The sequence below is a fragment of the Haemaphysalis longicornis genome, unplaced genomic scaffold (genome assembly GCF_048455015.1).
Source record: "Haemaphysalis longicornis isolate Haplotype H1 unplaced genomic scaffold, Haemaphysalis longicornis Haplotype H1 scaffold_7, whole genome shotgun sequence".
Lineage (NCBI taxonomy): Eukaryota > Metazoa > Arthropoda > Arachnida > Ixodida > Ixodidae > Haemaphysalis > Haemaphysalis longicornis.
Window position 1 is genome coordinate 127,402,845 of NW_027526422.1, and position 13,641 is coordinate 127,416,485.

The 13,641-nt window shown below is 52.6% G+C and overlaps 1 protein-coding gene across 4 annotated transcripts in view; it reads right to left on the minus strand.

Moving 5' to 3' along the window:
• Nucleotides 1-13,641, minus strand: part of S6k (Ribosomal protein S6 kinase) — a 79,780-nt gene that overhangs the window by 38,771 nt on the left and 27,368 nt on the right. For all 4 annotated transcript variants that reach the window (XR_013317778.1, XM_077678907.1, XM_077678908.1 and 1 more), the window contains exons 10-11: nucleotides 6,114-6,155; nucleotides 3,062-3,127 (exon numbers count right to left, since the gene is read on the minus strand). Coding sequence is in view for 3 of the 4 variants with exons in the window: in XM_077678907.1 (XP_077535033.1) it covers nucleotides 3,062-3,127; nucleotides 6,114-6,155 (108 nt within the window). In the remaining variant the exon portion in view is untranslated. The remainder of the gene's footprint in view (nucleotides 1-3,061; nucleotides 3,128-6,113; nucleotides 6,156-13,641) is intronic.

Genomic DNA, 13,641 nt, shown 5'->3' on the forward strand with positions numbered 1-13,641 from the left:
AAATGCGTTTCGGAGCAGCAAAACCAGCTTTCGGAGCAGGTGTTGATAGACGCAATTTTGAGACACGTATTGCATTCTTGATAGATAATCGCTAAAAGCACGTCCTTCAACGATAATAACAATTAAAAGAACCCAGAACATGGATATTTTGTCCTTTTTCTGCATTGAACTTTGTGCAGCGGCCTGCACAACAAAAATAAAAAAAAAACAAGCTCTCATTTTTACACAATAGCAGATTTACTATGAACAAACTAAAAATTGCTCATCACAACAAACATGCTATGTAAAATCGACCACTATTGGAAGGCTATCGTGGGAGCACTGACCAATAACATCAGTACCGCCACGGCTTTGACTGCATAATTGAACATCACACTTCTCCCCGCGTTGCACATGCATCACTATTTAGCAGCATCAGCACTGCCACCGCAAAGGTCTAAAACTACAAGCCACCGACAGCAGCGCTATTGTTTACAAAGGCAGCGGGCAGCCATTTCTGGCAACCAACATGCAGCACCAGGCTTAACCTTGCCCCTTTACGACACGTTTGCCGCAAGCAACCAAAACACCTCCGTTAATGACAAGGTAGCCCATTAGTCCCCCCCCCCCCTCCTACCCCGAGACTGTGTTAATTCCCTGCGAGGCCACATGCGCACATTTCAGCTTCAATTTCCCAGTATGTGAATTCTATGCCTCTATGAACTCTACGTGAAATCTAAGACGGGCGTCGTCATATGCCTGCCGTACTCGATAAGCTCTGAAACAAATTCAGGCGTCGTAAAATTGCCGTACTCCCTCGCCGGCGCGCGGCCCGAACTATGTCACCGTTTCCTGACCTTGCATAATATCCCCCCCCCCCCCCCCCCCCCGCACTTTGTAAATTATCATCTGTTTACAGTAAAATCTCGATGATACGAATCTCGTGGCAGGGCGAAAAATATTCGTATCACCCGAAATTCGTGTGAACAACACAGACCAAAAAACTAAGAACTAAAACAAGTTTTCGATTATTTCTTTTTTTACTTTCCGTGACGTTTTTCTGCTTTCATTTTTTAACCTCCATGTCGCCGAGCGGTCCTTTCTGGACTTTCATCTCCTCACTCGCGGTGCCCAAGCTCACTCACTACAAGGGCGTTTTGCACGCGATTCGCGCGCGTCGGCATTGTACGCGCGATATTTTCACGCCCACGTCAGCGATTTGGCGCCCGCGGACGAGCGTGGCACAGGGAGGAGTCTGACGACTTGCACCAACGGGAAGGCGCGCGCCTCATGGCGGCAGTTACGAAGCGTTCGAGAGATGCTTAGGCTTAGCGCACCGACTGATATTTCATGGGCGCTTTCACTAGCGGGGCGGATGATGTTTTATAGCACCGTTTTCATTCACATTGTTAGCTCATTTACCGCACAAGAAACTTCATGTGTGCTTTGAGCGGCATTTTAAAGAACAGTTAGAAGCGGTCTCTTGGGCATCCCGCACCACTTCTGTGACTTCGTGACCGAAACCGCCGCCATGTTCGGCCGGCCGCGCCCCGCGCAGCGTGCGGGTGGTTTCGCGGCGGCGTCAGCGTGCCTGTGGAGTGCACGGCGCGTTTTCGCGAGCAGAGCACAGCTTGGCCGTTCCTGGAGAAAGAGCGACAAAGAGGGCGGAGAGCCCGTACGTCGCCGTAGCTTGCTCGCTCGGCAGTCGGGCGCCTCGCCGACTCGTTCTTATTATCCGACGGGCACCGCAGGTCCGTTCGTAAGAGCCCAAACTTTTCCCATTTCAAACAGTGCAATTTCGCCGACACTTATCAGAAATTCGTCTCATCTCGAAATTCGCATCACCCAGATTCCACTGTAACTACAACTCCTGCGTCCTCATCTCTTGCCTACTTTTCTTCCAGCACAACTCCGCAGGCACCCGGTCGACGCGTATGCTGTCGGGGCGCGTTGGCGAGCGAGTACGGCAATTTCACGACGCCTGACGTTGTTGCCGAGCTTCACGAGTACGGCACGCATACCACAACGCATATCGCGGCCCGAAGACAGCGAGGCGGACGGTCGCAACAGCGGCAACCGGTCTCGCGAACCCAATAGGTCTCGGATAAGGGGGGAGATTTGGCGTTGTGCGCCTACATGCGCAAAACGCATCATCGCCGTTACTAGAGTGCCTAGAATATTTCAGAAATATTCTAGGCACTCTACCGTTACCGCTAAACGGGTCAGTTTGCCTTGGCTCGGATTGCGGCCTGAAAACAGGTGTACCGCAATGTCGCTTTCAGTCAGTTTCGTTTCTGAAAGTCGGCGTACACACTTGGGCGCAGGTCGGGCGCAGAATCGCCAAATTTAGAGGAAATGTAGCAGGATGTAGCAGCCAGAGCACTTGGGCGCAGTTTGGCGCAATTGGCGCAGCGGTAGCATCACTGGTAAGTTATCTCGCTTCACCGCCCGATTCCGGCAGTCACATCAACCGTTAGTGAGCTACGACAACGTGGCGAGCCCATCAAGTGCTCTGCACTTAAAAACACCAAGCACAGCAACAGGCATGATGTCGTCGGCACAAGATGCAGCAAGCAAACACGCCCAATGGTTTAGGATCCCGCACTGCTCACCACGTTCACCTCACGTGTGTACACATTACTGGCAACACAGCACAAAAACCCAGAATTCACAGCACACGCGTATCAAATATTGCGATGCATAAACTCATTCCCTTTTTTATTTCGTTGCTGTTTTAACATGCCGGTATGCTCGTGTTTCCGCTTTCACTTGCGAACACATTCGCACTTCCAAGGGCCCTTTTCTCCTTGGCTGACTCAAGTGCGATTCTGGCACAGTTGTAGCACAGACATTCTCTCTCTACCCTTGCACCCTCCCCCCACTCCGACCACCAAAGACCAATGGAAACCTGGCTTAGCCAACGTATTTGATCATTAAATGCTCCCTTTACAACAACGCTTACCTCCCCCTCAAAAAAGTCAGTGCTGGGGAACACTATGAAGCAACTTCTCTGTTCTGCACAGGCCAGTCTGTAGCCGCACAACACCACAGCAGCTCCCTGACTAAGCCAAAAAAAACTCGCCTTGCGCAGCATGTCGCGTGCATCCGGCGTCAAATAAGGGGGCAGATTTAGCCGGCACCGCAGGATCTGCAAAAAAGGCCAAGGCAAGGACAGTCACGGTCAAACACACCTCAACATCCACAGCAACACCACCACCTGAACAATGCGGTGGCCACAGAAATAGGTCATACAACTTGAGCCGGCACTCTATACTGCTCCCAATAGAAGGGGGTGGCTTCTTAAAAGCAAGGATGACCTGCTTCTTCATGAGGCTTTTCCAGGGCAAAAGCGACTTCCACTGTTCGCATCACATGCATCACAACACATCATGCTAAAACAAACAAACAAAAAAATTCATGCCCGCAGTGAAAATGAGTTACATACACGTTCGTATAAATGCTTACGAACTCTGCGGCTGCGTCTCTGAAAAACAACGCAGGCAGCGAGCCCGCAATGCATGAAGCAGGTACAAACAAGGTGAACAAGGAGGGAAATGTGACCAAGTCAGACTTGGAAAGGTGTTAAAAAGGCTATGAAGACTTCGTTCAATACAAAAGAGCCAGCCTTCGGTAGCTCACTCAACTCCATTCTAGCCTTTAAAGACGTGCTTTACGAAAAAAATGCGAGAAATAGATGAACAACCTTAGAACTCCGCGCTACAGAGACATAATACAGGCACGAGTAAATTGCAGGCTAGTCCACTTATAACAATATCAAAGTGCCAAGGGAATCCCATTGTTATAACCAATCATTGTTACAAGCGGGTTGCAAAAAAAGAAAAAGGAGACGAAACAGCACTCAAAACATTTTATTCACATGCAAGCAAGGTCATACTACTATTTCCAGTAAAATCTCGATGATACGAATCTCGCGGGACCGCCAAACATATTCGTATCATCCGAAATTCGTATGAACCAACACATACCAAAAAATTGAGCACTAAAAAAAAAAGTTTTCGTTTATTTCTTTCTTTTTTTTTTTACTTTCGTGTGAAGAAATTTATGCTTTTTTTTTAACCTCCATGTCGCCGAGAAGTCCTTTCTGCAGCGTGCAAAACTAGCAAAACTTCGCATTCGTCTCCTCAGTCGTAGTGCCTAAGCTCACTACACGCCACAACAGTCAAGGCGTGAACCGCAAGGCGCGTTTTTTCGCGCGATTCGTGCGCGTCGGCGTTGAGAGGACGATTTGTTTCACGCCCACGTCGACGATTACACGCCCGCCGCAGCGTCTCACACGTGGCAGTAGAATGAGCTTTGAAGCACTCGCAACAGCTAACTGGCTCCGCCGGAGATGTTAGGCTTAGCACTCTGGCAGATATTTAGTCGGCACTTTCACCAGCAGCGCGGGTAACATATTATAGTACCGTTTTTGCCTGAATTATCAGCTCCTTTACCGCGCAAGCAACTTCGTGTGTGCCTTGAGCGGCATTTTAACGAACAGTTAGAAGCGGTTGCTGGGGCGCCTCGATTACTTCGCGGCCGAAGCCACCGCCATGTTGCCACCAGTGATCGCGCCGCGCGCAGCATGCGGGTGGTTCCGTGGCGGTGCCAGCGTGCCTGTGGCGTGCGCGGAACGTTTTCGCAAGCAGAAAACAACAGCCCCGCTGTTCCTCGAGGAAGTGTGATAACGAGGGGAGAGAGAGCCTGTATGTCGCCGTCGCTTGCTCTCTCGGCAGTCGGGCACCTCGCCGGCTCATTCGCATCATCCGCCAGGTCATGCAGGTCTGTTCATAACAACCGAAATTTTGCCCATTGCAAACAATGCAATTTTGCCGGGACTGCACAGAAATTCGTATCATCCCGAAATTCGTATCACCCAGAACGGTATCATCGAGATTTCACTGCATTTGCAAAAAAAGACGCCATGGTCATTCAGCTTTGTTTGCCGCTTGGGAAGCTGGCGCACATTTTTTTCAAGAGAATCTATAGGTGCTTCACCTAGCTGAGCAAAAGGTTCTTGGTGGAAATGAAGTCCCTGAGGGACTGTATGATGCGTTGGGACTTCTGCGAAGACACTACCTCAGTGGGCTGCTCTACCACGTCATCAGAGTCATCACTGTCCGCAGCACATATCCGTGCAACGATCGCCTCTTCAGTGAGCCACTCGGACGTTTCTAAAACATCAGCCCTGACATCCCTTCCACAAAAAAATGGAGGCAGCTGAAGAGGCGCCCAGCCAAATCCAAACAGGTGCACATGTGACACAATAGGCGAACATAGGCACGAGTGAGCGGCGCCAGCATTAGCAGCAGCATTAGCAGCGCAGCAGCGGCGGCTCCGGGACGGGGGTTCTGAAGGAAAACTGATCCCCTCTTCACGGCCGCTGGATGAAAGGCGCACTCGCTCTGCTCCAGTTATATGTTGTTATACACGGCATCATTATAAGTGGACTCGACTGCAATATGGGCAAGCACCAGAAACATAGTCACTGGTGTTTTAACAGCACATTCGCATTCAAGTAGTACGATAAAACAATACTGGAGGCCCCACTGCAAGCGCCCAGTTGCGTTTTTTGGTGGTGACTTCATCCGTGGCCACCAGTCGCACAAACAAGATCCTGGACGTCGTATATTTCTCTCGACAGCTCCTGGCACATCGCCACTGCTTTGTTTCCTTTAATATCTCCATTATTTGTGGGCAGTTAGCACGATAAAACTGGCATGAGTGTTATCAAGGCAAAGCAGTAGTCCTTTTAATGAAACAAACTAGTACTGTGTCTTTATGGCCCCTTTAAGGGGAGAAAAGCATGATGCAAGCGAACACAGCTTGTGCCAACGGAAGAAAGCACACAATAACCGGGGGATAAGGCGCCTGCAATTGCTTAAAAACGTTTTCACCATCTTCTGTGAAAAGCCCCCCTGCAAATGATTTCTCAAACGATGGGCGAGAGCAGCCCAAGCCACAGCATCCCTGCTCACTGTTCCCAGCATCCAGTCTCTCCCCATTTCAAACATTGGGACACACTCGATCAAGTTCACCTGTCCTGTATTGAGCCGCTGCGGTGCCTGCCCTCAGGTTTTTCTTCGTCAGCTAAGCTAAGCCCTACTCGGACAAAAAGGGAATGTGGTACTCACTTTTTCTATCGTCTTCTTCCTGTTCTCTGCCGTGTACGGAGGCTGAAAGCAAGAAGAATGCAGACGTTGAAAGTTTGAGAGCGCAAATTAGCGACTTCAAGAGAACCATGCAAGTCATAAAAAGAAAGAAAGCAAACCAGTACAGTAGTTGGCCAGTTTTAAAAGAAAGCTCCCCCCAAAACACAATCGTGAATCATGCTTATGCTACTGTTTATAACTTGAAGGAGCTTCACCAAAAAGAGAGAGAGAGAGAGAGAGAGAGAGAGAGAGAGAGAGAGAGAGAGAGAGAGAGAGAGCTTTTAGAAAGTACAGATATTAGCTGCTGTCCCAAAGTGGGACTGTAGCAGGCTTTTGAGAGGTTCGACCGAGTAACTGCAAACCATGACAGCAAGGAGTCTATGCCGCAAATAAATGCATAAAATGTTTGGACAGTTGGCAATTCACTGTACTGAAGTTAAGCGTATAAACTGTAGAAAGAACTATGGTGACCAGACCAATAACAGAGGCCCGGGATGTGCATTCCCGCATGGCAATAAGAAGATGAGACAGTCAAAACAAAAGAAATTGCCTACGGTGCACTAAAGTCATTATACACATCACAGCCTACGGTGAACTACGGTGAAAAGAAATTGCCTACGGTGCACTAAAGTCATTATACACATCACAGCGACTTTAATCCGGGGGGGTAGCCATGTTGAGGCAGGAGAGCTGCTCGCCGTCCGCGGCCCCGCGCATCGCAGTCAGCTTTTCACTAGGTCTGTGACTTAAATGTTTTGATTTAATCGCGCGTAAGTAAAGCGGGAACATTCCGCAACGCTTTTCGCAGCCCGCCTTTAATTTTGTCACTGATCCGACTCGGAGACCGACCCTGCCGACACAGGCTTATCGTTAGGCCTACGTAGGAGTACGGCTCGGGACCGCGGGAGCACAACTGACAGCACTATCGGACAGCGTGTCTACTAGCGTTGTGAAGTGACAATATGTGCAACTGCCGTTGAGAACGCACGGCACCGCATCCAGAGAAGCCGACATGGAACCAGACCAGCGTCAACTTTCACCGACGACCGACCAGCGACGCTTACCCAGCGCGGCCCACCCCGGCGATTTTCAAGCGAGTTGGTCATCACGCGATCCCAGCGCGTCGGACAACGGGGGTCTGTGGGAGAACGCAGTTTCCCGAACGCAACGCAGAGCAGCTAGGAAGGCCGACGGTGAACCAGCGTCCCCCACGAGCCAAAGACAACGGACGGAGCTCGGCACGTACGTACTGCGTGTCCAACCCACGGTGCGCTGCGACATGACCATCGTCGACCCCGAAGACTTGAACCGAGCGATTAGCTCGTTTTCTGCGGACGCTGCGCTACTGCGACACCAGATACTGAGAGTAAGCAAGTTGTCGAACTCCATCACAGTCACAACGTGCGACCCGATTCAAGCGGGCCGCATTCGCGAGATGAGGAAGCTCCCGCTGCAAACAATAGAACCAATCCCGGTACGGGTGCACCAAGTACCGAACGAGGGCATGTCGCGAGGCGTCATCTACCGTTGCAGGCCGAATGAGCCGAAGCAAAAACTCGTGGAGGCACTCTACGCCGATGGCGTGGAAATTCTGGCGGCCCGTCCCATGGGCTCCCGGGGCACCGTGCTCCTATGCTTTGCATCGCCACAACCGCCTAGGAATGTGCTCTACTGGGGCTTTCCGCGAAGGGTTGAGCGCTACGAGCAGCGCTCGCTGGTGTGTTCGCGCTGCCACAACCCTGGACATAAGGCGTGCGTGTGCCCGGCCGAGAATCCTGTGTGCAGCACTTGCGGCCGATCTGAACACTCGCCCAGCGATTGCCCCAATGGGGAGCGCAAATACTGCGTCCTCTGCAGGCAAGATGGCCACATGGCCATAGAACCAACTTGCCCTGCCCATGTTGCTTTTGAAGAGAAAGCCAACAAAAAACATCCCACCTCCACACGCCAGCGTAATAACCACAGACGCCGCCGAGGGCCTTCCGACCATCTGTTCACAGGCGCCTTGGCAACTGATGCAGGCGGAGACGACACTAGGCTTGCCCACAACTACCATGCAAGCCACGCACCCAGCCCAACAAGCACTGCCGCACCGGGTGTGACTTATGCGAGCACGGTGACACGCAGTGCTACAACACCCGAGGCTGAGCTAACCAACATTCAGAGAGAAATGGAACAGGAACACAAGGCTTACAAGCAAGATATGCAGCGCCTCCAACAGCAGATCAACTGCCTACAAAAACAGGTAGAAGACACCAAGAAACAATACGCTCGGAAACAAAAAGCACGCGAGGAGCGTGTGAAAATGCTAAGTGCTAACATCGCTGGCATGAAACAAATCGGGCACGAGTTGCCGGAGCAGAGTGCGGGACAACGGCCTTCCCCCGGCAGGAAGGATAAGCAACCAGAGCTGCACGACCTCCGCCCCTCGGACTCAACACAACAGCACAGCAAACGGCCTGACCAAACCCCAACAACACAGCATCCCCTTGACCCCAAAAGTCCACCAACATGGCAGAGCACCACCATAGAAGAGCCAATGTGGCTGAAATCCTTTCAGGACCAGCTGCTACAACAGCACCACAGCCAAGAGCGACTGCTGCAACAGCACATTCAACTGCAACAACAACTAATGCAGCAACTCATGCAGATGGCCATGCAGCCTAGCACAGAGAGACTTAGTCACGGTGAACATGGCCCGGAACAGCAGCACACAGCCCTCTCTGCCTGAGCGACCCCCTGACGTCTTGCAGTGGAACTGCCGCGCGCTGCGACAGAGCGCGACCGAGCTCAACGAGCTCTTCCGCCTCACGGGGCAGCCAGCTGCACTTCTTCTGCAGGAGACCAGGGGCACTGAGCCGGGCGTGACCGGCTACAATGGGTACTTTCAGCCTACCATTGAGCACGCCAGGAATAACAGGGGGCAGCAAAACAAGGTTATCGAAGCTCAGGCCGCAGTTTTCGTACGGCGTGACATCCCGCAGGCACAGATTGACACGTCGGCCTACTGCAGCTCAGTGCAGGAAGTAGTGGCTGTCCGCTGCACTCTTGGCAAACGCAGACTCCTCATGGTCTCATACTACGGACGGCCTGAACCCAGTTGTTCCAGGCGTGGCTTGCGTGGCAGAGTGAATTTTCAATGGATGGCAGACCTCCGGCAGCACTACCCAAAGGACTACATTCTCATAGCAGGCGACTTTAATGCGCAACACCAGGAGTGGGGTTACCAGAAAATAGATGCCAGGGGCCTGCAGATCAAGCAAGCAACCGAGACAGCACGCTTGATACTGGCCAATGACACAGATTACCCGACACGCTGCAGCCCCCGAGTGGACCAGCGGGACACCACCCCAGACCTCACCTGGGCTGACAAGGGCTTAGTGACGGAATGGAGACGCGGGGCGGACCCAATGGGCTCAGACCACTACCCGCTCTGGCTGGAGCTGTCTGTGGGTGGCTGCACAGGCCGCCCTCGCCGATCCAAAGCAATAGATTGGGATGCGTTCCGGAAAGCAGTGGCAGAACACGACAAGAGGGTCCCGGTGACCCGACGGCTCCTTAGATCAGCACAGGAGGCCACACGACATCTGATGGTAGACGAGTCAGCTCCTACCCCGGATAAGCACTTACTGAACCTATGGACCACACGGGAGAGCCTTCACAAAATCTACCTGACCAATGGCCGGCAATACGGGGATCTCCTCCGAGTGCGCAACAAAACTGCTCAGGCTCGCCGATATGCCAAGCAGCTTGCCCGTTCGAGGTGGTTTGAATACTGCGAAACCTTTGACAAGCACACCAGCACTCGCAAGTTATGGCAAACCCACCGAACCATGTCCGGCAAGCACAAGACACAAAACTCGGCACTCAACATACAAATGGCCTTAGACCTGACGCCAGAAGAATTCGAGGTGGCCGCCGCTGAGGCATTCTTTCCACAACCGGCCATCCCAGCAGACCCACGCACCTATGAACCAAGTAAACCAGCCAGTGACCTGGGAGCTGAGGCACCATTCACTCTGCAAGAGCTGACTCTGGCCTTGGATGCTGCCAACGTGCGCAGTGCTCCAGGCGGGGATGGTATCACTTGGCGAATGCTCCTCAACCTTGACGAACCAGAGAAGCTCCTGCTGCTGGACGAGCTGAACGAGATTTGGCGAACTGGGAGCATCCCAGCAGAATGGAAACATTCGATTATCTACCCCATCCCAAAGTCAGGGAAAAAACCCAACAGCATCAAGAATCTCCGACCTATAGCTTTAACGTCAACGCTATGCAAGCTCCTCGAGCGCATGGTGCTGACTCGGCTCACATACCACCTCGAAGAGGAGAACCCAGCTTTTTTCGATCCAGCCCAGACTGGCTTCCGACCAGGGCTGTGCACTCAAGACAGCCTTCTGCTACTGCGCCAGTTGGTGGGAGGGGGCCGTCGGGGTCGCCTTAAGGTTCCTGGCATCCTCCTGGCAGTAGACTTGCAGAAAGCCTTTGACACGGTGGCGCACACAGCGATACTGAAGGCTCTCGATGGGGCTGGAGTTGGCACACGAATCATGAACTTTGTGCGATCATTCCTGGTGGCCCGAACGTTTGAGGTCAAATCTGGATCGGGCCACCCAAGGACATTCTCAAATTCCAGAGGAGTGCCGCAGGGTGCCATCTTGTCTCCAGTCCTCTTTAACATCGTGATGCAAGGTCTGGCTGTAGAGCTACGGAAAATTCCGCACCTGGGCTTGACATTCTACGCAGATGACATCACGCTGTGGGTGGACGCCAAGGGCACGAACTTGAACACAGCAGATGTACAGGGAATCATGCAGCAAGCCTTGGACACCATCGACAACTACCTCCCTTCCACTGGCATGCAGCCGTCACCGGAAAAGACTAACCTCCTCCTGGTAGGTGGCTACGACTCTGAGCGAGCGAAGATAAGCCTTACACTGGCCGGCAAAACCATCACCCGACCAGCGGAGCGGTGGGTGAGGATCCTTGGGGTTCCCCTCAGTGAGGTTGGTGGACCAAAGGAATGGATCCGTCAGCTTAAGCCAACGTGGCGCCGACACCTCCACCTGATCCGCCGCATAGGCAACCACTTTGGCGGTGCCGGCACACGCACCATCAGGACATTATGCCTGGCAACCCTCACCTCTAAGGCATGCTACGGAGCAGCTTGCTTCACATTGAACCAAACCCACTACGCACAACTGGAGGTCCTGCATCTCGAGTGTCTCCGCGCAATAACTGGCCTGCCGCGTCACACGAGGACTGAAGAACTCTACAGGTACTCCGGCCTCCCTCCCCTCAAAGCCTTTATCGAGGCACACAATGAAGGCCATGAGCTACGACGGCAAAACACAACTGCGGGTAGAGGACTCCTCACCCTCACAAAAGAACTACCCCCCGATGCACCCAAACTGCCACGCCTGCTGGAGCCTTGGCTCGATGTGCTCCTCAAGCTTCCCAAACCACTCTCCAATAAGTGCCATCAGCAGGATCATGAAGCGGAGCGTAGAGCAGCAGCTGCCTGTACTGACAGAACCCGGAACTCTGTGTTCACGGCAGCCACCTGGGACCCCATCACGCACAGAGCCAGGCTAGCTGCGATCTCCCCAATCGGCACATGCAGACAAATCCACGTGCATGAGCACCGACCCAGCCCAGACCAGATTTCACTGTCCGCCATCCTGTGTGCAGTGGACGGGGTTTGTGGGGAGGCCCGTCGAGGACTGAGGCAGACAGGGGAGATTGTGGTGATCTACACAGACAGTAGAGAGGCCATAAAAATCCTTGGCCGCACCCCCAGGACTGGCACGCTTGCTCACAGGATCAAAATGGCAAGCACAGTGCTGTACCAGCAATATGGAGTGGAGGTGAGGGTGGACTGGGTACCAGGTCACGCCGGTGGCATTGGCGATGGAGCCGCACAGGCGTTGGCGAGCGAGCTAATGGACGACCGCTCCGCCCTGGTGACCCAGACTATGCCCGCACCAGACGACCCCGACCCAAGAGCCAAAATTCTGGCAGCCAAGAGGGAGCGAAGGCGCGCCCTTTGGCAGCACATCCCCACCAACCACCACCCACTGCCCCGAGGACTGCCACGGGGGGCTCAGGTCCTCATCCACAAGACACGTGCGGGGGCCGCACTAACAGCAGACGTGCTCGCCAAATGGCGGGCCCACCACCGATGCAGGCCCGGGGCTACCGACGACGACAGCGACGACAGCGACCACGAACAGGGCCCCATAGTGAGCTGCTCCACATGCACCATGGAAGTGTGCCCAACAGTGACCCACATGCTGTGGGAGTGCCCTGGCTACCGGGACCTCCGTGCCCAGTACCTGCCACCGCACATCAGCACTCTGCATCAATGGACCACCCCCAGCAACAACAGCCGCGACACCCTGCTCTCCCTCTGGGCGTTCGCTCACGAGGCAGGCATCGATCGCCGCATGTGATTGCAAATGTATACCATGTACACGCATGTGTGTACGCACTTCTTTCTCTTCTTTCTGTGTTTCTGTCTTTTCTCCGACACCCTTCTTCCCCTCCTATTAGGCCAAAGAGCCATTCCACAATAAAGACTTTTCATTCATTCATTCACATCACAGCATGCTTAAACCTGTCCCAACAACTACAGCCAAGCTCGTCAGGATTTGTGCAAGTCAGTGATGTTCCGTACTGGAGAGAGAAATTCCCATTTATAGATTCAGAAATTCCCTATTTTTAGCACTTTTCGCCGCAAGTTTCTGAAGAATTCCCTACAAATTTCCCTGCATGCTCTTTTTAAAGTTGATAGAGAGAGAGACGTGGATTCCTGTACGGTTTTGGGCATTAGCCAGAGCCACCTAAGTCTACTTTACGTAGCCTTCCGGACACAAACGCTGATCAGAGAATCGGCGTTTCAGCGTGAACTACCTAAATTTACACGGCATCCGCTGCTCAGCAGCATTCGACAACGCATTGGCAACAGCATGCTTATGTTGCGTGCTAAAGCTCTGTTAAAAGCGCCCGTATGAAAAAGAACAAGATATTGTTAGGCAAATGAGGCATTTCATTGACTTAGATTAAGTACTATGCCGACAAAGTACCGGATTAAATCAACTGGGCATTTAACCTACTGGGGTGTTCTCCTGTGTGTGAAGAGCGATGTTCTTCGGCATAAGTTGGAAGCACTTGCAGCAAGTCCCTTTGGAGTTGAATGTGGAGCCCACTACTACAACATCATTCAGAGTCTCACTGGCCATCCTATTGTGCTTACGCACCTTAACGTCGCCAATTGACGAGAAAATTCGCTCTGCACCCGCGTTTGATGCGAGGTCCGGTTTTTACTGACAATACTCTCCGATTTACTCCCCGACTCCCTAAAATTCCCTGCACCTATTAAAGATTCCATTTTTCACTTCGGGCAAAAATTACAGCCGAGAATTCCGAAACAAGAAAAATTCCCAACACGGAACACCACTGGCGCCAACTGTGGAAAACTGTTTCAAAAACGTCATCCTGTCTCCAGGCC